This window comes from Bos javanicus, chromosome 3, assembly GCF_032452875.1.
Source record: "Bos javanicus breed banteng chromosome 3, ARS-OSU_banteng_1.0, whole genome shotgun sequence".
NCBI classification, from domain to species: Eukaryota; Metazoa; Chordata; class Mammalia; order Artiodactyla; family Bovidae; genus Bos; species Bos javanicus.
In genome coordinates this window covers 67,112,464-67,139,615 of record NC_083870.1, presented here as the reverse complement: position 1 = coordinate 67,139,615, position 27,152 = coordinate 67,112,464, and the positions used below count along the sequence as shown (strand labels likewise).

The 27,152-nt window shown below is 39.4% G+C and overlaps 2 protein-coding genes across 4 annotated transcripts in view; both read right to left on the bottom strand.

The window, feature by feature from the left end:
* The window catches only part of USP33 (ubiquitin specific peptidase 33), a 59,173-nt gene extending 35,497 nt beyond the window's left edge, over window positions 1-23,676 (bottom strand). For all 3 annotated transcript variants that reach the window (XM_061411526.1, XM_061411527.1, XM_061411528.1), the window contains exon 1: window positions 23,589-23,676. The gene's annotated coding sequence lies outside the window, so the exon portion shown is untranslated. The remainder of the gene's footprint in view (window positions 1-23,588) is intronic.
* On the bottom strand, window positions 6-23,373 carry LOC133244399 (uncharacterized). The gene is made up of 2 exons (XM_061411532.1): window positions 14,707-23,373; window positions 6-14,674 (listed from the first exon to the last, which is right to left on the bottom strand). Exon 2 carries the CDS (start codon window positions 2,280-2,282, stop codon window positions 1,248-1,250), a length of 1,035 nt encoding a protein of 344 aa, XP_061267516.1. The 5' UTR covers window positions 2,283-14,674; window positions 14,707-23,373; the 3' UTR covers window positions 6-1,247.
* Window positions 23,677-27,152: the final 3,476 nt, after the last annotated feature.

Sequence of the window (27,152 nt, the reverse complement as noted above, 5' to 3'; positions counted from 1 at the left end):
CAGAAAAATTGGCCAGAAAAGTTAATTATAAAAGTGCTAATAAATGAAAAATTATTAAAATAAAAGGTAAAATAAGAAGTATACATGTTTATAAGTTTGTCCTACAAAAGTATATATTTTCAAATACACTGACCTATTTTCACAATTCAATTTCACAACTGAATTTTGTAGTGCCCTACAAAACTATATATTCCCAAATACACTGAGGTTATTTTCACAACTCAATTTCAACACTGGAAGTTTACCTACTAATAAATAATCATTTTATTAAAATTGACACCTGTGAGTCAATGCAAGTTTGTTTCTCCACTACTTTTGCTGTTTTTCCCCCTTCTCCAAGTTCATTTTTTGAGGTAGATGAAAGGGTTTAAAAAACATCAGGTTATTTCATTTACGTATTTACATTCCCTATTTTTCTTTTAAAAAGATTAACCCTTAGGCTAGAATTGGAATTGAAAAGAACAAGAATTCAGATGGAAACCATTTTCACACTAGCAACAACCCCCACAGACGATATAAATAAAACAGTTTGGTACTCTAGCAATATACCTGGATAATCACTTTGTATCAGAGTTTCTCCACCCTGCACCACTCACACTTTAGGCCAGATAATTCTCTGTAGCTGGGGGTGTCCTGTACATTGCAAGATAACAACATTCCTTCTTCTACCCATTAGTTGCCAGAACACCCTCACTACCACCCTGAGCTTCAATCACCAAGGTCACTACACAGTGTAAAACTATATTCTCTAGGCAACAAAGTTATCCCAGGTTGAGACTTTGACCAGACTTAGAGCCTGAAAGCAAAAGTGAAAGCTGATCAGTTGTGTCTGACTCTTTGTGACCCAGTGGACTACAAGGTCCACAGAATTCTCCAAGCGAGAATACTGGAGTGGGTAGCCCTTCCCTTATCCAGGGGATCTTTCCGACCCAGGGATCAAACCCACATCTCCTGTGTTGCAGGTGGATCATCTGAGCTACCAGGGAAGCCCTTAAACAGTTTTAAATTTGATTTGATAGAACTTTTTTGTTTAATATGTTTCAGTTCAGTTCAGTCGCTCAGTTGTGTCCGACTCTTTGCGACCCCATGAATTGCAGCACGCCAGGCCTCCCTGTCTGTCACCAACTCCTGGAGTTCACTCAAACTCACCTCTATCGAGTCGGTGATGCCATCCAGCCATCTCATCCTCTGTCATCCCCTTCTCCTCCTGACCCCAATCCCTCCCAGCATCAGTCTTTTCCAATGAGTCAACTCTTCGCATGAGGTGGCCAAAGTACTGGAGTTTCAGCTTTAGCATCATTCCTTCCAAAGAATACCCAGGACTGATCTCCTTTAGAATGGTTTCTCAAGAGGCAGGTCAGGTGGTCTGGTATTCCCATTTCTTTCAGAATTTTCCACAGTTTATTGTGATCCACATAGTCAAAGGCTTTGGCATAATCAATAAAGCAGAAATAGATGTTTCTCTGGAACTCTCTTGCTTTTTTGATGATCAAGCGGATGTTGGCAATTTGATCTCTGGTTCCTCTGCCTTTTCTAAATCCAGCTTGAACATCTGGAAGTTCACGGTTCATGTATTGCTGAAGCCTGGCTTGGAGAATTTTGAACATTTCTTTACTAGCATGTGAGATGAGTGCAATTGTGTGGTAGTTTGAGCATTCTTTGGCATTGCCTTTCTTTGGGATTGGAATGAAAACTAACCTTTTCCAGTCCTGTGGCCACTGCTGAGTTTTCCAAATTTGCTGGCATATGGAGTGCAGCACTTTCACAGCATCATCTTCCAGGATTTGAAATAGCTCAACTGGAATTCCATCACCTCCACTAGCTTTGTTGGTAGTGATGCTTTCTAAGGCCCGCTTGACTTCACATTCCAGGATGTCTGGCTCTAGGTTAGTGATCACACCATCGTGATTATCTTGGCCATGAAGATCTTTTTTGTACAGTTCTTCTGTGTATTCTTGCCACCTCTTCTTAATATCTTCTGCTTCTTTTAGGTCCATACCATTTCTGTCCTTTATCAAGCCCATCTTTGCATGAAATGTTCCCTTGGTATATCTAGTTTTCTTGAAGAGATCTCTAGTCTTTCCCATTCTGTTGTTTTCCTCTATTTCTTTGCATTGATCTCTGAGGAAGGCTTTCTTATCTCTTCTTGCTATTCTTTGGAACTCTGCATTCAGATGCTTATATGTTTCCTTTTCTCCTTTGCTTTTCGCTTCTCTTCTTTTCACAGCTATTTGTAAGGCCTCCCCAGACAGCCATTTCGCCTTTTTGCATTTCTTTTCCATGGGGATGGTCTTGATCCCTGTCTCCTGTACAATGTCACGAACCTCCGTCCATAGTTCATCAGGCACTCTATCTATCAGATCTAGTCCCTTAAATCTACTAATGTGTTAATATCAGCACATTTATAATTGTGTACATTTATTTTAAAACACAAATGTGCTGAAATATTAACACATTAGTAAATATATTCTATAAAACCAAATCATTTTAATAAATCCAATATTACACTACAACCTACAAAATACAACAGGAATCACTGTGAAGTTAATGTTGATTAAGTCATGATTTCTAAATATCACATTACTACATAATATCAAATAAGCCATGCTCCTTGCTTTCATAGTATGAAATAATTGCTGGGACTTGCCTGGCAGTCAGGTGGATAGAACTCCAAGCTCCTAAGGCAGGGAGTATGGTTCTGGATCCCTGGTTGGGGAACTAAGATCTCACCTGATATATGGTACAGCCAAAAAACCCCAAAACTAAATTAAAATAATTGCTAATATTTTCCATTTTTAATTTACATATAGGGGAGGGTTTCACACCCACCTCTCACTTCCTTGTGAGGGTGAATAATCTTTTCCCTCTTAGCCAATTACTCCCATTTCCAACTGTAATGGGGTAACAAGCACCAGATTTATCCTCTAGTTCCAGAAAAACATTTATTTCTGCTTTATTGACTATGCCAACACCTTTGACTGTGTGGATCACAATAAACTGTGGAAAATTCTGAAACAGATGGGAATACCAGACCACCTGACCTGCCTCTTGAGACACCTGTATGCAGGTCAGGAAGCAACAGTTAGAACTGGACATGGAACAACAGACTGTTTCCAAATAGGAAAAGGACTATGTCAAGGCTGTATGTTGTTACCCTGCTTATTTAACTTATATGCAGAGTTCATCATGAGAAATGCTGGGCTGGAGGAAGCACAAGCTGGAATCAAGATTGCTGGAAGAAATATCAATAACTTCAGATATGCAGATGACACCACCCTTATGGTAGAAAGTGAAGAAGAACTAAACAGCCCCTTAATGAAAGTGAAAGAGGAGAGTGAAAAAGCTGGCTTAAAGCTCAATATTCAGAAAACTAAGATCATGGCTTCCAGTCCCATCACTTCATGGCAAATAGATGGGGAAACAGTGCCTGACTTTATTTTGGGGGGCTCCAAAATCACTGCAGATGGTGACTGCAGCCATGAAATTAAAAGACACTTACTCCTTGGAAGGAAAGTTATGACCAACCTAGACAGCATATTCAAAAGCAAAGACATTACTTTGTCAAGAAAGGTCCGTTTAAGTCAAGGCTATGGTTTTTCCAGTAGTCATGTATGGATGTGAGAGTTGGACTATAAAGAAAACTGAGCTCTGAAGAACTGATGCTTTTGAACTGTGGTGCTGAAGAAGACTCTTGAGAGTCCCTTGGACTGCAAGGAGATCCAACCAGTCCATCCTAAAGGAGATCAGTCCTGTGTGTTCATTGGTAGGACTGATGTTGAAGCTGAAACTCCAATACCTGGCCACCTGATGTGAAGAGCTGATTCATCTGAAAAGACCCTGATGCTGCGAAAGATTGAGGGCAGGAAGAGAAGGGGACAACAAAGGATAAGATGGTTGTATGGCATTACCAACTCAATGGACATGGGTTTGGGTAAACTCCAGGAGTTGGTGATGGACAGGGAGGCCTGGTGTGCTGTGGTTCATGGGGTCACAAAGAGTCGGACACGACTGAGCAACTGAACTGAACTGAAGTAAGAAATGAATTTTAAAAATACATAAAATAATGGTTTTTCAGACACAGATACTGGACAACAGACATTGCAGGACACTGATCCATCCATAAGAAGATAAAAACAAGGTGACTGTCCCAATTTACTGCCTGCAGGGAACTTCTAGTCTATAGTACAAGCAGAAGAAAACCCAAACAGACTTTGGTGATCTTTCTGAGCTGAAGAGACAAAGTTGGAAATTCAGGGAGGCCAAGGTGAGTAATTAGAGAAAGAACTGGAAACCTACTCCAGTATTTTCGCCTGGAGAATCCCATGGACAGAGAAGCCTGGCGGGCTAAAGTCCATGGGGTCGCAAAGAGTCGGACGCAACTGAACAACTAACACATATATACGTAAGGTGAGTAATGGGCTTCTCGGGTGGCTCTTTTGTAAAGAATCTGCCTGCCATATTTATAATAGAACGTGAAAGCAACCTAGGTGTCCATCAACAGATGAATGGATAAAGAAGCCGTGGTACATATACACAAAGGGATATTACTCAGCCATAAAAAGGAATGCCCTTCAGTCAGTTCTAATGAGGTGGATGAACACAGAATCTATTATACAGGATTAAGTAAGTCAGAAAGAGAAAGATAAATATCATATTCTAACACATATATACACAGAATCTAGGAAAATGGTTCTGAAGAATTTACTTACAAGGCAACAATGGAGAAACAGACACAGAATAGACTTATGGACAGGGGGAGAGGGGAGGAGAGGGTGAGTGTATGGAAAGAGTAATTACCATATGTAAAATAGATAGCCAACAGGAATTTGCCATATGGCTAAGAAACTCAAACAGGGGCTCTGTATGAACCTAGAGTGGTGGGATGGGGAGGGAGATGGGAGGGAAGTTCAAAAGGGAGGGGATAAATATATATACACCTATGGCTGATTCAAGTTGAGGTTTGACAGAAAACAACAAAATTCTCTAAAGCAAATATCCTTCAATTAAAAAAAGAAAAAAAAAGAATCTACCTGCCAATGCAGGAGCCTCAGGAGATCTGGGTTCAATCCATGGGTCAGGAAGAGCCTTTGGAGGAGGGAATGGCAACCCACTCCAAAATTCTTGCTGGCATAATCCCATGGACAGAGGAGCCTGGCAGGTTACAGTCCATGGGATCACAAACAGACATGACTAAAGTGACTGAGCATGCACGCAAGGTGAGTAAGAGAAAGTAAAGAACCGAAAAGAAAGTCAGTCAACTCTGGAGATTCCTAAAGGGTGACCGTTGTGCTTTCATCCAGGTACTGATGAGCACGTGCCTGTGACTAAATTACCCCAAGCAGTGAAAAGAACTACAGGAAAAGGGTAGGTAGAACAATTCTCAAAGCCACCACAGGTCTGTCTGTGTTTCCATAGCCAGAGTTGAAAGATTTCACAATACAGAGGGGATAAAATAAGAGTACTCACAAGGGCACTGCCTTTGTACAAGGGATAAATCATCCCTAGAGAAAAGACTACTTTGGTTCTGCCTTCAAAAAGCTCAAAAGCAAGCATTACCGGGTCAAACTGCTCCAAAAGAATTAACTGTGTCCCAGAACAAAGATGATGTTCTAACAAGGTAAAAATCAAAATGTCTGGCATCCAAGAAAACTATTAAAATACAGAAAGAAGGAAAATCTGACCCTCAGTGGGGAGGGAAAAAAAAGAGATCTAGAAATAAGACAGACAGAATCAAGGATACAAATGATAAGAGACATGAGAGACTGGAAGGGAGGGGAGACAAGACCAAAATCAAGTTTCTAAATGTTAAAAAACCAAAAAATAAAAAACCAATGTGAAAAAATACGATGGATGAGATTAAGAGCAGATAAGACAAGGCAAAAAAATAATGAACTTGAAGACACAGTAAAAGAAACTATCCAAATTGAAATATAAAGATTGAGAAAATTAAACAAGAGCATCACTCAGGTGGGAAAGACCAAATTTGATAAAAACCAAAAACCTCCAAATTGAAGCAACACAAAACATAAGAACAAATAATACCATGGCATATCAAAAACAAGTAACAGAAAGGACATCTTAAAAGCAGCCCCAAAAGATCCATAATGTAAACTAGAAACATATAAGCCAGAAGGCAGAGGAGCAACATCTTTAGAGTTTACTGAAAGAACACCATCAACTAAGAATTCCACACATAGGAAAACATCTTTCGAAAACAAAGGCAAAATAAAGACATCTTTAGTCATACAAAAGCTGAAGGAATTTATCACCAGCAGACTTGCACTATAAAATCTGTATGTATGTTTCAATATAGTTCCATATACATCATATACAAATATAGATAGAGACACATAATATCAATAATATTGGTAATGTTTTATTTTCTTCAATAATATTAAAAAGAAACTCTTAAGTCAAAATTTTCATGGATATTTGTGAAATGCATCCACACATGGATACATGCACTCAATCAATCTTCTAATAATAGGCATTTCCTTTGTTTCCATATTCTGTCATTTAAAAATCCATGTAAATGCAATGGGTGTACCATTATATTTGTATTTGTATTACATGGGCCAGTTTATAAGAATAGAGTTTGCAAGATTACTTTCCAAAAATGTGATAACAACTCATATTTCTACTCATAAGGGAATACTATTTTCTGCACAGCAACACCATTTTCTCTGCTAGCAACAGATATTAGTTTTGTTTTTTTTTTTTTTAACTTTTGTCATTTGATGGGTGTGTTGTCATATTTCACTAGTATTTCATTTGCATTGCCCAGTCAGTGGAGCATGAGATTCTTTAATTTGCATTACCTTGACAACCTGTGAGACGAAACTGAGTGTCTTTTCATGAATTTTATAGCCTTCTAGATTTATTAATTTTCTTTAACTGTTCTTTAAATCTTTTGCCCTTTTTACAGTTGGGCTGATAACCTCTTCTTGTAAAAGGAATCCTGTCTTCCATACTGCAACCATTTTTTTCAAACTTACTATTTATCTATTATTGTTCAGCTGCTAAGTTGTGGCCAACTCTTTGCGACCCCATGCACTGCAGCACTCCAGGCTCCCCTGTCCTTCACATTCTCCCAGAGCTTGCTCAAACTCATGTCCTTGCTGTCAGTAATGCCATCCAACCATCTCAGCCTCTGTCATTCCCTTCTCTTATTTGCCTATTAAGTTTATGAAAAACACATAAGTTTATTATCCTAATCATTTTTAAATGTACAGTTCAGCAGCATTAAGTATATTCACACTGTTGGGTAATCAATCTCCAGAAATCATTTCATAATGCAAAGTGAAACTCTACAGCATTACACAGCAGCTCTCCACTCCTCCTCCCACCAACCACTGGCAACCACCATTTTACTTTCTGTCTCTACAATTTTGATGAGTCAGGGTATTTCACAAGTGGAATACAGTATTTTCTTTGTGTCTTGCTTATTTTACTTAGCATAATGTCCTCAAAATTTATCGATTTTATAGCATGGGAAGGAACTTCCTTCCTTTCCCAGGTTGATTAATATTCAATTGTGGTGGTATCTCACTGTGATTCTTTTTAAAAATTTAATATATATATATATATATATTTCATTCATTTACTTGGCTGTGCTGGGTCTTAGTTATGGTACATGAGATCTTTTTAATTCTCATGTGTCATGTGAGATCTAGTTCCTTGACCAGGAATTGAACCTGGCCCCCTGCATTGGGAGTTCAAGAGTCTTAGCCACTAGACCACAAAAGAAGTCCCCCCACTGTGGTTTTGATTTGCATTTCCATAATTAGTAATGTTGAGCGTCTTTTCAGGCGCTTGTTAGCCATTTATTTATATATCTTCTTTGGAGAAATGTCTATTCAAGTACCTGAGTCATTTTTTTAATCTAATTGTTTGCTTTTTTGTTGTTGAACTGTAGGAATCTTTTATATACTCTGGATATTTAACTCCTTATTGGATATATGATTTGCAAATATTTTTACCCATTCCATAGGTGGCCTTTTCATTCTCTTGCCTGTGTCCTTTGATGCACAATAATTTCTAATTTGATACAGTTCAATTTATCTATTAACTTTTGTGACCTGTGCTTTTACTGTCATATCCAAGAAATCACTGACAAATCCAATGTCACAAAGTTTCCCCTCTATGCTTTCTTCTAAGTGTTTTAGTTCTTATGTTTATGCCTTTGATCCACTAAAGTTAATTTTTGTATGTTTGGGTAAGGGAAAGATTCAATGTTGTATTTCTGCTTCTGAATATAAAGTTTGCCCAATACCCTTTCTTGAAAAGACTGTTTCAAGAAACCATTTTCCCCACTGAATGGTCTTGGCACTCATCAAAAACATCTGACCAGGGATACTTTACTAAGATAGTGAAACAGGATCTTGAGTTCACCTGCGCATGAAAATCACAACCATTTACAGAGCAACTACAGATGAGAATGACCTGAAGGCAAGCAGAAAAGATTTTTCAGTACTAAAGACATGAAGAAGGAACCGTGAAATGGATAGAAGGAGCAGAGGTGCAATATAGTCAAGATCCACACACCTGGGCAGGCAGCCCACAAAAAGGAGAATAATCACAACTGCTGAGTTTCTCCCTAAGGAGTAAAGGATCTAAGCTCCACACTGGGCTCTCCAGGCCAAGGGTTCTGCAAAGGGAAAACGTGCCCCAGAACATCTAGTAGCCCTGAAGGCTAACTATGGCTTGAGTACAGAAGAGATGGAGGTCCATAGGAAATAAACCTCTTCTCTTTTCTAAAAAAAAAAAAAATATATATATATATATATATATATATATATATATATATATGTATGTATGTATTTTATTTGGCTGCACTGGGTCTTAGTTGCAGCATGTGGGATCTAGTTCCCTGCCCAGGGATCGAATCCAGGCCTCCTGCATTAGGAGCATGGACTCTTAGCCACTGGACCACCAGGGAAGCCCCAAAACTCCACTCTTGACTGCCAACCTTTACAAGAGGCAGAACCTGACAGCCAAAAATGTTAATGTAACAGCCAAAATATGGAAGCAACCTTAAAGTCCATAAACAGAACAGATAAAGAATATGTGAGACACACACACACACACACACACACACACACACACTTGAATACTACTCAGCCATAAAAGAATGAAATCTTGCATTTGTGACTACATGGATGGACCTAGAGGGTATTATGCCAAGTAAGGTAAATCAGAATGATAAAGACAAATACATGTCTGTGTAATCTAAAAACCAAAACAGAAACAGATTCAAAAAAATAGAGAACAGACAGCTGCCAGAGGGGAAGGAGTAGGGGTTGACAAGGGAAAAAAAAAGTTAACTATGTGAAGTAACAAATGCTAATAGCTTGATTGTGGTAATTACAATGTATATTTATATGAAACCACCACATTATACACCTTAAAAATATAAATTTTTGTCAATTATACCTTAATAAAGATGAATTTTTTTTTTAATTGATCACATCTGTGTGCATTATTTCTGGGCTCTATGCTATTCCATTAGTCTATGCTTATCTTACAATCAAAACTATTATTAACTTTCTTGGTATGCTTTATCATTAAAAGTATTAATTTTTAATAAAATCAGACACATCTCTTATTTTATAACAGCTTCTGAGTTTCTAATCTTAAGGTTTCCTTCACCATAATTTATAGAGCTAAAACTACAGAATAGCCTTAAATTTTTTTTAAACAAGGCTTTAATCTATCAGGAGGTTATCTTAAGACAGGAACCCAGATTTATTTTCTTCCAGATGGGCAGACATTTGTATCAGTGCCATTTACTACATAATCTAAAGCACTGCAGATGGTGACTGCAGCCATGAAATTAAAAGACACTTGCTCCTTGGAAGGAAAGTTATCACCAACCTAGATACCACATTAAAAAGCAGAGACATTACTTTGCCAACAAAGGTCTGTCTAATCAAGGCTATGGTTTTTCCAGTGGTCATGTATGGATGTGAGAGTTGGACTATAAAGAAAGCTGAGCGCCGAAGAATTGATGCTTTTGTACTGTGGTGTTGGAGAAGACTTTTGAGAGTCCTTTGGACTGCAAGGAGATCCAATCCATCCTAAAGATCAGTCCTGAGCATTCATTGGAAGGACTGATGCTGAAACTCTAATACTTCTGGCCACCTGATACAAAGAGCTGACTCATTTGAAAAGACCCTGATGCTGGGAAAGATTGAAGGCGGGAGGAGGAGACAACAGAAAATGAGATGGCTGGATGAGATGGTTGGACAGAGTATGATATGAGATGGATCACCGACTCAATGGACATGAGTTTGAGTAAACTCCAGGAGTTGGTGATGGACAGTAAGGCCTGGCATGCTGCAGTCCATGGGGTCTCGAAGAGTCAGACATGACTTAGCAAATGAACTGAACTGAATCCATTTCCTACTGAATTATAACATTATCTTTACCCTTTATTAAATCTGCACATATTTCTATACATATTTTCTAACTGATCTATGTCCATACTATATTAATCTGATTTAGAGACTACAATATTCTATACAGAATAGTTGACATACTTCCTTCACTGTTCCATTTCAGCTTCCTTGGCTACTCTCTAAACACACTAGAAAATCTGGTAACTTTACCTCTTATGTTCCAATATTAATATCAGTTACTTAATTTTACTGTTTTAATGCATCTGTTAGAATCTCTAAATGCAATTTGAATATAAAGGTGATATGACCATCTATGTCAGGGTCCTTATATATATTAATGTTTTGCCATTTAGGGTCTTTTTTATAATTTCTATTCTTAATTTGCTTACATTTAAAAAATTTGAAATGGTCTATTTAAAAACTGCAGTTTAGTTGATTTGCAGTATCGTATTAGTTAGAAATGGTCTTAATGAACTCTATGAAATGCCTTTTCAGCAGCTACTGATGGCTTACTATATTCTTTGTTTCATTTGTTGATCAGTTCAGTTCAGTTCAGTTCAGTCGCTCAGTCGTGTCCGACTCTTTGCGACCCCATGAATCGCAGCACGCCAGGCCTCCGTGTCCATCACCAACTCCCAGGGTTCACTCAGACTCACATCCATCGAGTCGGTGATGCCATCCAGCCATCTCATCCTCTGTCGTCCCCTTCTCCTCTTGTCCCCAATCCCTCCCAGCATCAGAGTCTTTTCCAATGAGTCAACTCTTCGCATGAGGTGGCCAAAGTACTGGAGTTTCAGCTTTAGCATCATTCCTTCCAAAGATACTATCTATTATATTAACAAATTTAATACTAATGATCTTTGCATTGATGCAATATATCCTATTGAGTCAAAATGTATAATTAGTCAGTTACTTCATACCTAAATTCTATCAGCTAATATTTTATTTAGAAATTTTGCATTTCTAGAAACAAGACTGATCTTTTTTGGTAGTTTTTTTTTTTTTTTTTTTCTGGCCAAGATGCAGGACCTGTGCGATCTTAGTTCCCAAACAGGAATTGAACCCGTGCACCCTGTAGTGGAAGGGCAGAATCCTAACCACTGGACTGCCAGGGAAGTAGTATTTTTATTCCGGATAAAAGTATGTGTGCTTCACAGAATGCACTGAGTAGTCTTGCATCCTCAATAACACAGAATAGAGTTTTTTAAAAACTTACTATATGTTGTTTATAAATTAAATGAAAGTCAGCTGTGAAACCATCTGCTATGCTGCTTTGTTCAAGGATCAGCTTTCAATTGCCTTTTCAATCCCTGATGGAGAACTGGTCAATTCAAGTTTTCCACTTCTTAGATCAATCCTACTAATTTATATTTTGCTATAAAATTATCCACTTATCTCAATTTCCAACTTTGACATCATGGCATAACACGTAATATTCTGAAGGTTTGAATGCTGCTGCTAAGTCACTTCAGTCGTGTCCGACTCTGTGCGACCCCATAAACAGCAGCCCACCAGGCTCCCCCGTCCCTGGGACTTTCCAGGCAAGAACACTGGAGTGGGTCGCCATTTCCTTCTCCAATGCATGAAAGTGAAAAGTGAAAGTGAAGTCACTCAGTCGTGTCCGACTCTTAGCGACCCCATGGACTGCAGCCCACCAGGCTCCTCCGTCCATGGGATTTTCCAGGCAAGAGTACTGGAGTGGGGTGCCATTGCCTTCTCTGGAAGGTTTGAATATGACTCCATTAATCCCTCCTATATCTGGGTATCTATGATGTTTCCTTTCTCATTCTTAATATTGCATATTTTTACTCCGATTTTTTTCCCCTTATATGAGGTCTATCTATTAATAATTCATCGGTCCTTGTAAAGAACCAGCTCTGGGTTTTATCCTTCCCACTGTTTTTGTTTTGCTATTTCCAATTCCATTAATTACAGTTTTTATCTTTAATCCCCATGTCCTAATTGGTTTCTGTTTTATTTTCTTAATCCCTAAATATGGGTACTGAATTCCCTTAGCTTTATTTACTTAATAATAAAAGTATTTAAACTATAGAGTTGCCTCTAAATACCAATGTTTGCCAATAAGATAGAAATATTCTCCTCATTCCTTTCTAGATAGTATGTAATCTCACTTTTTTCTTTAAATCTCACTTTTGATGGTAAAATGTTTTAAGTCCATCGATACAAGAATGATTACACACACGACTGAATATTATACAACACTTTAACTTGTTATTATTCATCATGAACTGGATGAATAATTTATCAACATGCACAGATCTAAAGGAGCTTCCCTGGTGGCTCAGACAGTAAAAGCGTCTGCTTGCAATGCAGGAGATCCAGGTTTGATCCCTGGATTAGGAAGATCCCCTGGAGACGGAAAAGGCAACCCACTCCAGCACTCTTGCCTGGAAAATTCCATGGATGGAGGAACTTCAAAGGCTACAGTCCATGGGGCTACAGTCCTCAAAGAGTCGGACACGACTGAGCGATTTCACTTTCACTTTTCATAGATCTAAAGGACATAAGGTTGAATGGAAAAAAGGAAGATGTACAATGTTACATTCTCTATGATACTACTGAAGTAAAAAATTTTAAACAGGAGAGAGAGATAAATTAGGAGTTTGGGATTAGCAGATACAAAGTACTATATGTAAAATAGATAAGCAAGATCCTACTGTATAGTACAGAGAACTATATTATCTTGTAATAAACTATCAAGGAAAACAAGATGAAAATGAATGTATATGTACAACAGAATCACTTTGCTGTACACCAGAAACAAATACAAGATTGTAAATCAACTATACTTCAATTAAAAAAAAGAGAAAAAGAAAAGTTCAACCAAAAACAAAACAAAACAAAACATGTATAACAATAGTTCATTGTATCTATCTGTATGTACACATCTGAATGTTGCCTCAGAGCAAAGAAGAAAAGGGGACTAGGGAAAGATTAGTTCTCTCTGTTCTGCAATTAATGTTCTGGTATTTAAACAACTTAATGAGAATTAATACATGTAAAAAAAAAAAAAAGCTAACCATTTGTATCATGGCTATTTAGTATTCTCTATAATTAAAGACAACATTATCAAAATAGAAGACCCTTAATATTCTAGTTATTTAACTTTACTTAGTTAATTCACTATGGTAACAAATCATTCTTTTTTCCTTCTGTTGATAAAGAACATTGAGAGTAGAGCATTCAGGTTAAGGAGGGTAAGACAACAGGAGTCATCAGCTACTTCAGTTTCCTCTAAAAGTGTACACCAAAAGAAAGAAGGCATGCATGCTTTCATTCTGGTCTGAAAGTTTGTTCAAGGGAGACAGGAACTAGACATCAGAAAAGACAAGCAACATGAAAGCAGTAAAAACAATAACTACATGAAAAAGCTATTTGTTCAGTCTACAGATGTAGAACCCACAAAACTCTAAGACTCCTTTAGAAGCTTGTGGATCAAAGGTTGGGATCACTACAGAGCAAAAAAAAAGAAAAATCAAACCGGGTGGAAATTAAAACTTTCCATAATTTGACCTCAATGTGGCATCTTTATCAGGCAACTTTTCCCTCTTTCTACCATATCTAGACAATCTGAAATCTCCTCAGTCATAAAGATGGTAACAGCAAAAACTGAAAAATCTTCTAGACTGAAATGACAGCATTCATTCTGTATGATGTACAGTTTTGGCAGGGACTCAACTGCTCATTCACAGATTTAAAACTGCTTCTGAAGATACTACTTTTAAGGCAGTGGGGGATATTTTAGCAGTACAATCTCCACGTTTCAGGCCCCAAATTCTAACCTGGTCATCCTACTAACAGAACAGTAGATATTCAAATTTTAATATTGGAAAAGCATAGGGACCAGTGTTATCAATATTTGTTATACATCAGACATATTAATAGTTGATAACCTAAGGAAAATCTTTTAATATTGAAAAACTGCCCGTAATCCCTCATCTTGCCTATTCCAAGATCATGGCATCTGGTCCCATCACTTCATTGCAAATAGATGGGGAAAAAGTGGCAAATTTTATTTTGGGGCTCCAGAATCACTGCAGACAGTGACCGCAGACACAAAATTAAAAGACACATACTCCTTGGAAGAAAAGGTATGACAAATGTAGGGTGTGCACTTAATCACTCAGTCGTGTCCAGCTCTTTGTGACCTCATGGACTATAGCCCACCAGGCTCCTCTGTCCATGGGGATTTTCCAGGCAAGAATACTAGAGTGGGCTGCCATGCTCTCCTCCAGGGAATCTTTCCAACCCAGGGACTGAACCCAGGTCTCCCGCATTGCAGGTGAACTCTATACCATCTGAGCCACCAGGGAAGCCATGACAAATCTAGACAGCACTTTAAAGAGCAGGGAAATCCTTTTGCTGACTAAGATCCATATAGTCAAAGCTATTGTTTTTCTAGTAGCCGTGTAAGTGTAAGAGTTGGGCCATAAAGAAGGCTGGGCACCAAGAATTGATGCTTTCAAACTGTAATGTTGGAGAATACTCTTGAGAGTCCTTTGGACAGCAAGGAGATCAATACAGTCAATCCTAAAGGAATCAACCCTGAATATTCATTGGAAAAACTGATACTGAAGCTGAGGCTCTAACACTTTGGCCACCTGATACAAAGAGCCAACTCTGGAAAAGACTCCAAGGCTGGGAAAGATTGAGGGCAGGAGGAGAAGGGGTGACAGAGGATGAGATGGTTGGATGGCATCACCAACTCAATGGATACGAGTTTGAGCAAACTAGTGGAGATTGTGAAGGACAGGGAAGCCTGGTGTGCTGTCGTCCATGGGGTTACAAAGAACTGGACACAACTTAGCTATTGAATATCAAGCCTATTCTAAAACATACAGCTATTTATAAAGAATCAGAGTCAAGAAACTGTGAGAAAAAAATTTATGTCAGGAGAACTAGTTGCTAATTTATTAGCTACACAGAAGATTAATATGAATCCAGAATAAAGTCTGTAACAGCAGATGGCAGACCTCTTCAATATTTTTAACAAAAATATGGATAAAGACACAGAAGGCAGACTAGTGAAATCTAATTATAAAACTAATTTTACCAAAAAAAGTTTATTTCGGAAAGTGAGCTAAAATTAACAAGGATGGATATAATATTCTATATTGGGATTCAGAGAGTCTACTGTCTAAAGTAAGGCCAGAAAAGAGTTTCAAGTATTTAGATTCTAGATGCTACAGAAAATGAATGAAACAACAGTACAGTTCTTGCTCAATTTATCAACAGAACAACAGGTTTCAGAACAAAAAGAGTAGCCAGTTTTATTGTACTCATAAACTAAGTAGATTATATCTCCAATGTATTATTTATGAAGAATACTAAAAGCTACAGAATACAAATGCCTTCCACAGTCTTAAATAATATGAAAATTGTATCATGATAAAACAACACTATGGCTAAAAGTAAAGTTGCCAAAGAAAGCCTAATTAAAGGCCTGGTTCTAATCCAAGCTCCACTATGTCCTAGGTTTGTGACAAGTGTTAAGTCACTTCTCTGTTCCTTAGTTCCCTTATCTATAAAACTGACATCATTACAAAAGTCTACCTTATGAAGTTGTGGGTATAACACATATGTTAACATGCTGCTGCTAAGTCGCTTCAGTCGTGTCCAACTCTGTGCGACCCCATAGACGGCAGCCCACCAGGCTCCCCCATCCCTGGGATTCTCCAGGCAAGAACACTGGAGTGGGTTGCCATTTCCTTCCCCAATGCATGAAAGTGAAAAGTGAAAGGGAAGTCACTCAGTCATGTCTGACTCTTCACGAACCCCAAGGACTGCAGCCTACCAGGCCTCTCTGTCCATGGGATTTGCCAGGCAAGAGTACTGGAATGGGGCGTCATTGCCTTATTGATATAAATTACTTGGAACAGAGTGACAGTAAGCACTCAATAAATGCTAGCTATTTATCAGGAAAAACCACAAGTATGAATAGTTAGACAGCAGAAAGCAAAAGCTGGAGGACTAGAGGGGAGTTCCTGGAGGTCCAGTGATTAGGATGCAGCACTTTTACTGCCTAAGCCTTGGTTCAAACCCTGGCTGGGGATCAAAGATCCTACAAGCCTCACCATATGCCACCACTCCCCAACCAAAAAAGTCCTGGAAAGTAGGATATTCCCCATCATTGTTACACATAGAGGCTTGAAGCCCAACCGTTAGGTGTTTCAAAGGACAGCATTTTGGCCCAAAATCAGTTCTAATATTCTCTGACTACAGAAAAATTGATTTGTCTGTCAGTTTCAGCCTACACAACTGTTCCATTACTACAACTAATCTAATTAGTTCAACTGTAATATTTTAAATATTAGGTTTAGAAATGATTTCAACTGCAATAAGCTAATTTTTCATATTTACAACAGAAGAAAACTGCTACCCAACAAAAGCAAGCCAAAAATATTGACAATGGAAGTATCAATGAAAAGAGTACAATAATAAGCAGAAAGATTTGGATTTCTTCTAAGTGTTTGTGGATACTTTTAATTTATAAAATCTGTTGTTAAGGACTTACTTTTAAGAACTGTTTCTTGTCCTTTAAACAAATATTCTAGCAAACACAAACTCTTCTAAAATCTTCGCACAGATCTCACAGTGTTATAACTCTTTCCTTAATCATTCTTAATTTTCCTTCAAACCGTGAAACACAAAAAGAAATTTAGTATTAATCTGATTTTCCTCTTCCTGGTGCAAGTGGTAAAGAATCCTCCTGCCAAAGCAGGAGATGCAAGAGACACCAGTTCGATCCCTGGGTCAGGAAGATCCCCTGGAGAAAGACATGGCAACCCAGTCCTGTGGGTTCTTGCCTGGAAAATTCCACAGACAGAGAAGCCGGGTAGGCTACAGACCTTGGGGTCGCAAAGAGCTGGACATAACTAGCACACAAACACGCACACACACATCTGTCCCTTTGATCCTTAACGGTCTAATTAATGACAGGCTTATTAAATCTACTAAGAGAACTGTATGATCCAACATCCGCTAGATTATTAAAAAAGCAAGAGAGTTCCAGAGAAACATCTATTTCTGATTTACTGACGCCTTTGACTGTGTGGATCACAATAAACTGTGGAAAATTCTGAAAGGGATGGGAATACCAGACCATCAGACCTGCTTCTTGAGAAACCTATATACAGGTCAGGAAGCAACAGTTAGAACTGGACATGGAACAACAAACTGGTTCCAAATAGGAAAAGGAGGATGTCCAGGCTGTATATTGTCACCCTGCTTATTCAACTTATATGCAGAGTTCATCGTGAGAAATGCTGGGTTGGAAGAAGCACAAGCTGGAATCAAGACTGCTGGGAGAAATATCAATAACCTGAGATATGCAGATGACACCACTTTATGACAGAAAGTGAAGAAGAACTAAAGAGCCCCTTGATGAAAGTGAAAGAGGAGAGTGAAAAAGTTGGCTTAAAGCCCAACATTCAGAAAACTAAGATCATGGCATCCGGTCCCATCACTTCATGGCAAATAGATGGGGAAACAGTGGAAACAGTGGCTGGCTTTGTTTTGGGGGGCTCCAAAATCACTGCAAGTGGTGACTGCAGCCATGAAATTAAAAGACACTTACTCCTTGGAAGGAAAGTTATGACCAACCTAGACAGCATATTAAAAAGCAGAGACATTACTTTGTCAACAAAGGTCCATCTAGTCAAGGCTATGGTTTTTCCAGTAGTCATGTATGGATGTGAGAGTTGGACTATAAAGAAAACTGAGCTCTGAAGAATTGATGCTTTTGAACTGTGGTGTTGGAGAAGACTCTTGAGAGTCCCTTGGACTGCAAGGAGATCCAACCAGTCCATCCTAAAGGAGATCAGTCCTGGGAACACCCAGGACTGATCTGTTCATTGTTCATTGGAAGGAATGATGTTGAAGCTGAAACTCCAATACTTTGGCCACCTGATACGAAGAGCTGACTCATTTGAAAAGACCTTGATGCTGGGAAAGATTGAGGGGAAGAGGACAAGGGGATGACAGAGGATGAGATGGTTGGATGGCATCACCAACTCAACAGACATGAGTTTGTGTAAACTTCGGGAGTTGGTGATGGACAGGCAGGCCTGGCGTGCTGTGGTTCATGGGGTCGCAAAGACTCAGACACAACTGAGCGACTGAACTAACTAACAGAACTATATAATCTCCTGATTTCTCCACTTGCAATTTCTGTTCTAGAACCTTATCTTACTTAACACTGCCACAGTAAATCACCCAAACTACATAGCTCTAATCTAGCAATCTAGCTTTAAACAATATTCCTTAGTTGAGATGTATAAACATTAATCAGCATTTGCCATTAAGAAAAAAAAAAGAAAAAAAAAAAACTGTCCAATAATGGCAAAGTATAGTCAACTGTAGCCTCATCTACTTGAAATAATTATGACAAACACTAGGGGGAGGAGGAAGAGAGAGGAAGAGAAATGGAGAACAAAAATGAATGAGTATAAGAGCTCTAGTCAAGGCTATGGTTTTTCCTGTGGTCATGTATGGATGTGAGAGTTAGACTGTGAAGAAACTGAGCACCGAAGAATTGATGCTTTTGAACTGTGGTGTTGGAGAAGACTCTTGAGAGTCCCTTGGACTGCAAGGAGATCCAACCGGACCATCCTAAGGGAGATCAATCCTGGGTGTTCATTGGAAGGACTGATGCTGAAGCTGAAACTCCAATACTTTGGCCACCTCATACAAAGAGTTGACTCATTAGAGTGGACCCTGATGCTGGGAGGGATTGGGGGCAGGAGGAGAAGGCGACGACAGAGGATGAGATAACTGGATGGCATCACCGACTCAATGGAGATGAGTCTGAGTGAACTCCAGGAGTTGGTGATGGACAGGGAGGCCTGGCGTGCTGTGATTCATGGGGTCACAAAGAGTCGGACACAACTGAGTGACTGAACTGAACTGAACTGCACTGAACAGAAGCAAAAACCAGCTGATGATAATTTTCACCTTAAGTCACTTCTGAGCAAGATGGAAAGTTAATTAAATTAACAGACTATCAACATTATGGAATATTAACCGAATATAACATTAAAACTACTTTAGAACATGTAGAATCATAGAAAAACAAAGGCAACTGCCATATTCGAATGAGAACCATTCTAAGAATCTTGTCAACTTTTTGTCTTTATCAGAATACTGTTGATTATTAAAAAAAGAATCAAAATTTATTCATCTAAATAATGCCTCTGCTAAAAATAGCAATTCTTCCTTCAGGATTTTATAGGTAAAAACTGCAGGAAACTGTATTACTTCATGTCACATTTAGTCCCATATTTTCACCATATTGACATATTTCAGGACTGCGCTAGAACCAGGAACTTAGAGGTTAATTTAACAAAGGCCTAATCAAGTATAGGTCAGGCACTATATATCTAGGGCGGGTGGTGGCCCTGTTCAATTCCCCACCCTACTTGCCCTTTTGAATGACTAGTCATCTACACTCGACTTTATCAACACTCTCCAACACCCTGTAATTCTTTTATGCTCCTGAAATAACTAATTTGACTGTCAGTGCCTGTCAATCCTCCTCAATCACAAGTTATCTAACTCTTAAACCTCAGTGCCTTTTTAGAGTACCTCTTCATGTTCTGTATTCTATCAGTTACCAAATTCTACCACTTCTCTGATCAATCACTTCTCAACTCACATTTCTTCTAGGTTTCCACCTAAATTGAGGCTTTCATTTCACATCTGGATTATTTAAAGAGAATGCCTATTGACAGACACTGTTGACATCTGGCCCCCATTCCGTCAGCTCACCTTGAGCTGGCACAGAATATTCTGCTAGCTTCCCAACGTCAATTCAACACTTCTCTGCTTCTAAGTTCTCCAGCCAGACAGGATCTTGCCCAGCCCTAGCTAAACAACAGAAGGACAATCTCAATCAGTGAGGCTTGGGAATAGGTAGAAAAACTCCCCAGCTACCTCTCAGTTGCTATGACAATTCTGAGGCAGTTCTACAAAAATTTCCACAGGATTAAACCCCCAGTTGCCCATCACTGGCTTTTTCCCCGTTCCTGACTATTTACCCTTGTGCTTCCTGGCATCTCACCTGCATTCACGTTATATCCAGGTCTGCTTTCAAGATAGCACTTCAGAGGAACTGTAAGAGTTACAAAAGCGACACTATCAAGATCTTGCTTAGCCTAAAGCTGCCCAAGTGTTCTCTTGGTCTCAATCCTTTCCCAAATCACAGCTCATTCTGCATTCATGTGGACCACATACTGTGCGTGTGTGTTGAGTCGCTTCAGTCGTGTCTGACTCTTTGTGACCCTATGGACTGTAGCTCACCAGGTTCCTCTGTCCATGGGATTTTCCAGGCAAGGATACTGCAGCTGGTTGCCGTGCCCTCCTCCAGGGATCGAACCTTAGCTTAAGTCTCCTGCATTGGCAGGGTTTTTTGTTTTACCACTAAGCACCACCTGGGAAGCCTGAAACACACACCTCTTCTAACAAAACATCTTCAATGAAGGCTTTCGAAATTTGTCTTTTTCATCTCTTTTTCATCTACTACTAGCTTATACAAACCATAACTTATTATCAGCCAAATTGCTCTACTGATCCTTTCTCAAATATAAGTTGTACCTTCCCAGGAACATGATAATCTGTTCATTAGAAATGTCCTCCTGTTGAAAATTCTGCAAAGCTCACACATGTCAAATATCATCTCCATCAAGATTCAATCACAAGTAATGTCTTCCTCACCTAAATTCCTGATTATAATACCATAGCATGATAATACGATACCATAAATACCTGATTATAATACCACAATATCGTATAATACCACAATATCTTCCTCACCTAAATTCCTGATTATAATACCATAGCATGATAATACGATACCATAAATATCTGATTATAATACCACAATATCATATACAATCTTACCATAGTTGTATAAAAAATTACCCAAGCCTGACTACAAACCTGACTCTAAGGGCTGAAACCGTGTTTCACTCTTTTTATTTTCCAGAGGGCTTTCCCTGATAGACCCACAGAACCTGACCTACTTGGCATTCTAAAGTAACTTTTGAAAAGAACAGTTATTTTGACATATGCATTGTCTCTTAAGTATTACTTCTCCTGATACACACATGCTCACACACACACACTATATTGTACAAAATTCATGCTTTTTATAGACAAACCAACTGTACTCATCTCATTCTCTTTGCAACTACTTATCAAAATGCTCCTGAAATTGCATGCAGACTTAAAAAGAAAAGTTTAAAAACTACACGAAGGACTTCGCTGTAGTCCAGTGGTTAAGACTCCGAGTTCCTAACGCAGGGGGCCTGAGTCTGATCCCTGGCCAGGCAACTAGATGCCACATGCCACAACTAAGACCCAGAGCAGCCAAATAAAAAAAAAAAAGTCAAACAAAAAATCTACACTAAAAAAAGCTGCTATTTATTCCTTTACTTTTTAGAAATGACTACTTCTCACATTTCTCACCAAAAATCTTTCACCATTTATGCTCTTCATTTCCTTTAAGAGTCCACAGTTTGTCACGTTACAGTTCACTGTGCTCCAAAATCTAGCTGAATTCCAACTTATATCAAAGGTTATTTCAGCAAGATTATTTCAGGCTTTAGAGAAACTCTAATCCTTCCATAATCTCAAAATGTCTCTGTTGTGGAAAAAGCCTTTACTTCCTGGAATTCCTAACTCAGAACAGGCATGAGGATCAAATAAGATTGTATATTTGAAAAGTCACTGAAGATTATAACAGCAGTACATAAACGTTAAAATTATCTCCACAACGCTGCATTTCAAACGATTAAAATAACTTATCTACTACAATCTAATGCCATTAAATGCATTTATGTTTTTGGTTACAAATAGGTTATAAAGAATCACAAAAGATAAAAAAGTGAAAGCTGGCTCTAAACCAGATCAAAAATAAGAAGCAATCTTAAGCAGACTATCTCTCTTGCATATGGCAAGAGGTCAAATAATTTATTTCTGGAATATTTCTTGTACCGTCCATTTTTTTCAATCTTGCCAAAGTAAAGTAATATAAAGCCCCTGGTGTAGTACAATTTATTCCTAATACTTTTTCTTAAGATTAGCATTGTCTTTCAATAAGATTCCCATTTTCCCCCATGTTTATATTAACAGCATGAATTCACTAACAATATTCATATTATGTTCAGACCAAATAGCTTATTTGCTTTGGTCAGACCTTTCCAGACGATACATTTGCTTCAACCAGAAACGAACTAGGACAGCCTCATTTTATTTTGAAAGAGATTTTCCTTAAAAGAAAAATAATCTGATCAAACTAAAAAATTCTACAATTCTATACATCTATTAAGCAAGAGTCTAGGGATCCTTGTGGTAAAATTCAGCGTCAGTTTAGAGCCTACGCGCCTGCCGGTGTTGTCACCACTGTCCCAATTTTCCTGGCCTTATATTGATTATATGAAAACGTAACCCCTAAAAATACTTGAGTGTAAAGCACCAGAGTCATCCAACAATTATTCAAAAGAAGAGCATTTCATAGTAGGTAAATATGTAAGAGTAAAGGTCTGGGAAACCACACATCATGGAAACTGACTCAAACAAAAGCTGCGGATGCACAGACAGCAAGGGCTACCGTAACCTCTCAAAACAGTCGGGATTAAATATGCATCGAAGAAAAATGCCAGGGACGACGACACCTAGGTTTTCCCGCTGACAACAAAGAATAACGGGGCCCCTACGGCTACACGAATGGGTCCGATCACCCCAACTGCGCCGCAAAGCGAAACCAGAACCCCGGAGCCAGCGCGCTGCGGGGCTTCCAGTCTTCCGCGCCCACCGTGCGGGGCTGGCAAGCTGGAATGCGGACCGAGGAAGGAGCGGAGACCTTCTTAGGGATTCGTCTCACCAACACTCCTGCCTTCCAGGGAAGCGCCCCCTGGGAACCCTTCCTCAAATCTACGACTGACTCGCGTCCTCCGCCGACCCCTACCGGGGCGGCCACCAATCATCAGCGCAAAGCACTGGAGGGGCCTAGGCCTTCTACCCACACGCGCGCTCACCACCATCCGGAATCAAGAAAAAGAGGCCGCTACAGCAGCCACAGCTCCGGTGCGCGGCAGCGAGAACACAGATCGGCCCCTGGCTGCAGGCGGGCGCCCTTCGGCCCTGCGCCCCTCCCAGCAGCGTCGCGCTCACCTCCAAGGCCTTCCCCACGGGCCCCGCCAGCGCGGCCAACGGTGGCCTGTGGCCGCACCTTCACCAACTCCTCTTTTCTTCTCCTGCCCTAGGAGACGGGAGGCTTCGCGTCCTGGGCGCCGGAAAACAGCTCCGCAGCTTAGCCCGCGGGCTCCCCGCCTCCCGCACCCGCCACTTCCCGCAGCAGCTACCGCTCCTTCCGGTGTCTCTACCGTCGCCGCAGGCGTCTGGGGAGTTGCGGGAGGGCGGGGAGGGCGGGGAGGGCGGGGCTACGAGGAGAGCCCGCCCCGCCTCTGGGGCGTGGCCGCGGCGGCCGGGTCCAGGTGCGGAGACCCAGGCTGCTATCCCCGCTGAGACTCCCTAAGGATCTAGCGGCTTGGCGGGGAGCGTGTACCTGTAGAGCAGTTTTAGATTTGGGACACTTTTCGTTTCTACACGAGTTCTCGCCCTCTTGTACAGTCACACTGTTAAGTCACCATTAACAGGTCTGTCTCGATGCATTACAGAATTTGCGTTTAGGCTGCCCACTAAAGGGGCAAAGAAATATCAGTTTACTTAATTCAAAACTTTTTTCTTCCTCTCTTTCTTCTCCCAACATCTTAGGACCTAGACTCTGTGATAGTCATTGTGTTTCTTTTTCCACATCTACAAAGTAGAAATTCATCTCTCCCATTTTCCCTTAGGCCAAAAATCAAGATCAGATCAAATATTTATTGAAACCTTAGTATCTGCTTAGTGGCTAGAGCATCTAAAGAGATCTGCCTTCTATTAATAATTTATGGACCTGTTAAAATCCATTCAATTGATTAATATGCAAACAATAAAACAGTTAGTATTAATTGTTCCAATTGTCAATTTCAAGGTGTCTGTTTATCTCTAACTTTTTGGTCTCCAAAATGGGAGCTTGTACTCAAGTGTTATGTAAGATGATCAATCTCTGTCAGAAACAAATAGAGAACACAGGAGCTTCTAATTCTATTCATATGGTAAAAATGAAAGAAATTAATTTTTGCCATCATCTTATGTAGGGATTGACACCAAGTCCTCAGTTTGCACCACAATCTATCCTGGGTTACCTGACGGTCAGCATATTTCAAAATATTGCAGTTTACATGCTGGAAGATGTCAGAAATGTGTTTAATTTTTATTTCATGAAACTATCTTTTCCCTGATACCTTGTAGCAAAGTACTGTCTGACAAAAGGGGAGTTTTATAGGTTTATTTGAAAAAAGACAAGTGTTTTACATTTTAAAATTTTATGAACCTTTCTGGTGATAAGTGGCTGTTGCAACAAAACAACTTTTTAATGTATACATTTCCCTATGGCCCTAGAGTAAATGCTGTATTTCAAAAATGAGTGAGAACTGCTTTTTGAAAGAAACTTGTGCAATGAAGAGTGCATTTTGAAAAAGGTTTGAAACTGTTTCCATTATTAAGTAATACTGCTGGCAAAAATTGTCACCTATTAAAAAGTCATCTCTGCATCAAAAGACACTATAAAGAGATGAAAAATTTAAGCCAGCAAATAGGCAAAAATATTTGAAATATGTATCAATGTAACCAATAAAGGGCTCATATATAAATGTGTATATACATATATATATTTCCATGAATCATTAAGACACTAAATAGACAAAAGACAAAAGTAATTGCTCCAAAAATTCCTGCGTTGAAAATGTATAAGTTATGTTATGTTATTGCAGAGTTCGAGCAAATTTAGCTCAGACCAAAAGTCTTCCCACCAACCTGCTTAATAACCAACATCCTCTTTTCCTCTTTGACTTATCTGTCCTAAAGGAATTCTAGGACAAAGGGAAAACAGATGATGTGACTTTTCAAGGCAGGTGTGACTCATTGCCTAGATAACAACAGGCAACTGCCTTTCATTTGGACAAGTCAAGTCCTTGCTATGGATCAGTCCTTAAAAATGAAGCAAATTCACACTGACAATGCAGTCGCTTTCCCACTTTTAACTTTCGTGGATTCCCACCCTTCCTGCCAACCCCTGGTTTACATTTATCCTTTTATCCCTATATATCTAGAATCCTTAATTCCTTACTTTTCTTCAAACAATACCTCAACAATAGGCTATAAGAAAGGATGATGTCACTGGGAAATCTATCAACTCCCTCTCAGACAGGAGAGATTATACATTCCATAGAGTGGACACCCAGCTGAATCACATTAATTTTGGCACAGAACTCTGGAAGTGCCACTTGTGTCCAGCCTGATGTGAACTGTACACCCTGAAGTCATGCATCAGGCCAGATAGTGAAGGTTCTCCAAATGGGGATGAGGGGTGGGGCAGAGGGCAGGGAATAAACATCAAAACAAATACCTTCTCATTTTTGCAACTAAGGGCAAGTAAAATAGCAAAGCACAAAACATACATTTCATTGCTCTTTAAAAGCCTTTACAAATGCTGTTCCCTCAGATACACTTGTATCAGATATAATTTGACCAGATACTCCAAACTCCAATCCCTCATTTACCTAACTCCTACCTAGATATTCTCTGTTTAAAGTAGCACTCTTGAGAACTTCCCAGGTGGTCCAAGCAGTTAAGAATCTGCCTTGCAATGCAGGGGCTCAGGTTTGATCCTTGGTCAGGGAACTAAGGTCCCACATGCCACAGAGCTACTAAACCGATGCATCACAACTGGAGAGTCCCTCGGCCCCAATGAAAGATCCCATGTGCAATTTAGGACCTGACACAGCTGAATAAATAAACAAACATTAAAGAAAAACAAAGTGGCATTCCTAAAATAAAGTAGCACTCTTCACTCCATTATTTCTCATTTTAGTATCCCATTGTTTCCTTCAGAGAATTTATTATGAATTTGAATTATTTCAAGATTTTTGTGTGCATTTAATTCTTTGCCTATTTTCTCTGAACTCTATTTCTCTCTTGTTCTCAATATTCTCAGAGATTAGTACTGAAGGACACAAACCTTTGTTGGCTTTCAACTGGGGGCAGTTGACATCGGCCCCCTGGTGGAAATGGCAACATCCTTCAAGAGGACTAGAGAAAATAAGAATTACATTCCTTTGCATTAACCTGACAAAGGAGTCCAAAATGTTATTAGTGACACTGTTGAGAAACCCTGTTTAAACTAAAACTGACGCTTTAGAATACGTCTTTGGTTATAAGTGGTAGGTAAGATAAGGTAAATAGTCACTCAGTGGTGTCCGACTCTTTGCAACCCCATGGACAATAACCCCCCAGCTCCTCTATTCATGGAATTCTCCAGGCAAGGATACTGGAGTGGGTAGCCATTCCCTTCTCTAGAAGATCTTCCTCACCCAAGGATCAAGCCAGGGTCTCCAGCATTGCAGGCAGATTCTTTACCATCTGAGCTGCTGCTGCTGCTAAGTCGCTTCAGTCGTGTCCGACTCTGTGCGACCCCATAGACGGCACTAGAAAGCCCCAGTAAGTGACAGAAATCTAATTAAATCATGGTTCCTAATTTGATGAATACACTGGATTTGGTAGGGAGCAAGCAGAAAACAAATTCGTTCTCTCTCATTATTGTCCCTGAATATCTCTAAGGATCCCTCCCTATTC

What these genes read in the sequence shown, in the direction of transcription:
- LOC133244399 (XM_061411532.1), bottom strand. Translation starts at nt 2,282, where the DNA reads ATGGAAAAGAAATGCAAAAAGGCGAAATGGCTGTCTGGGGAGGCCTTA.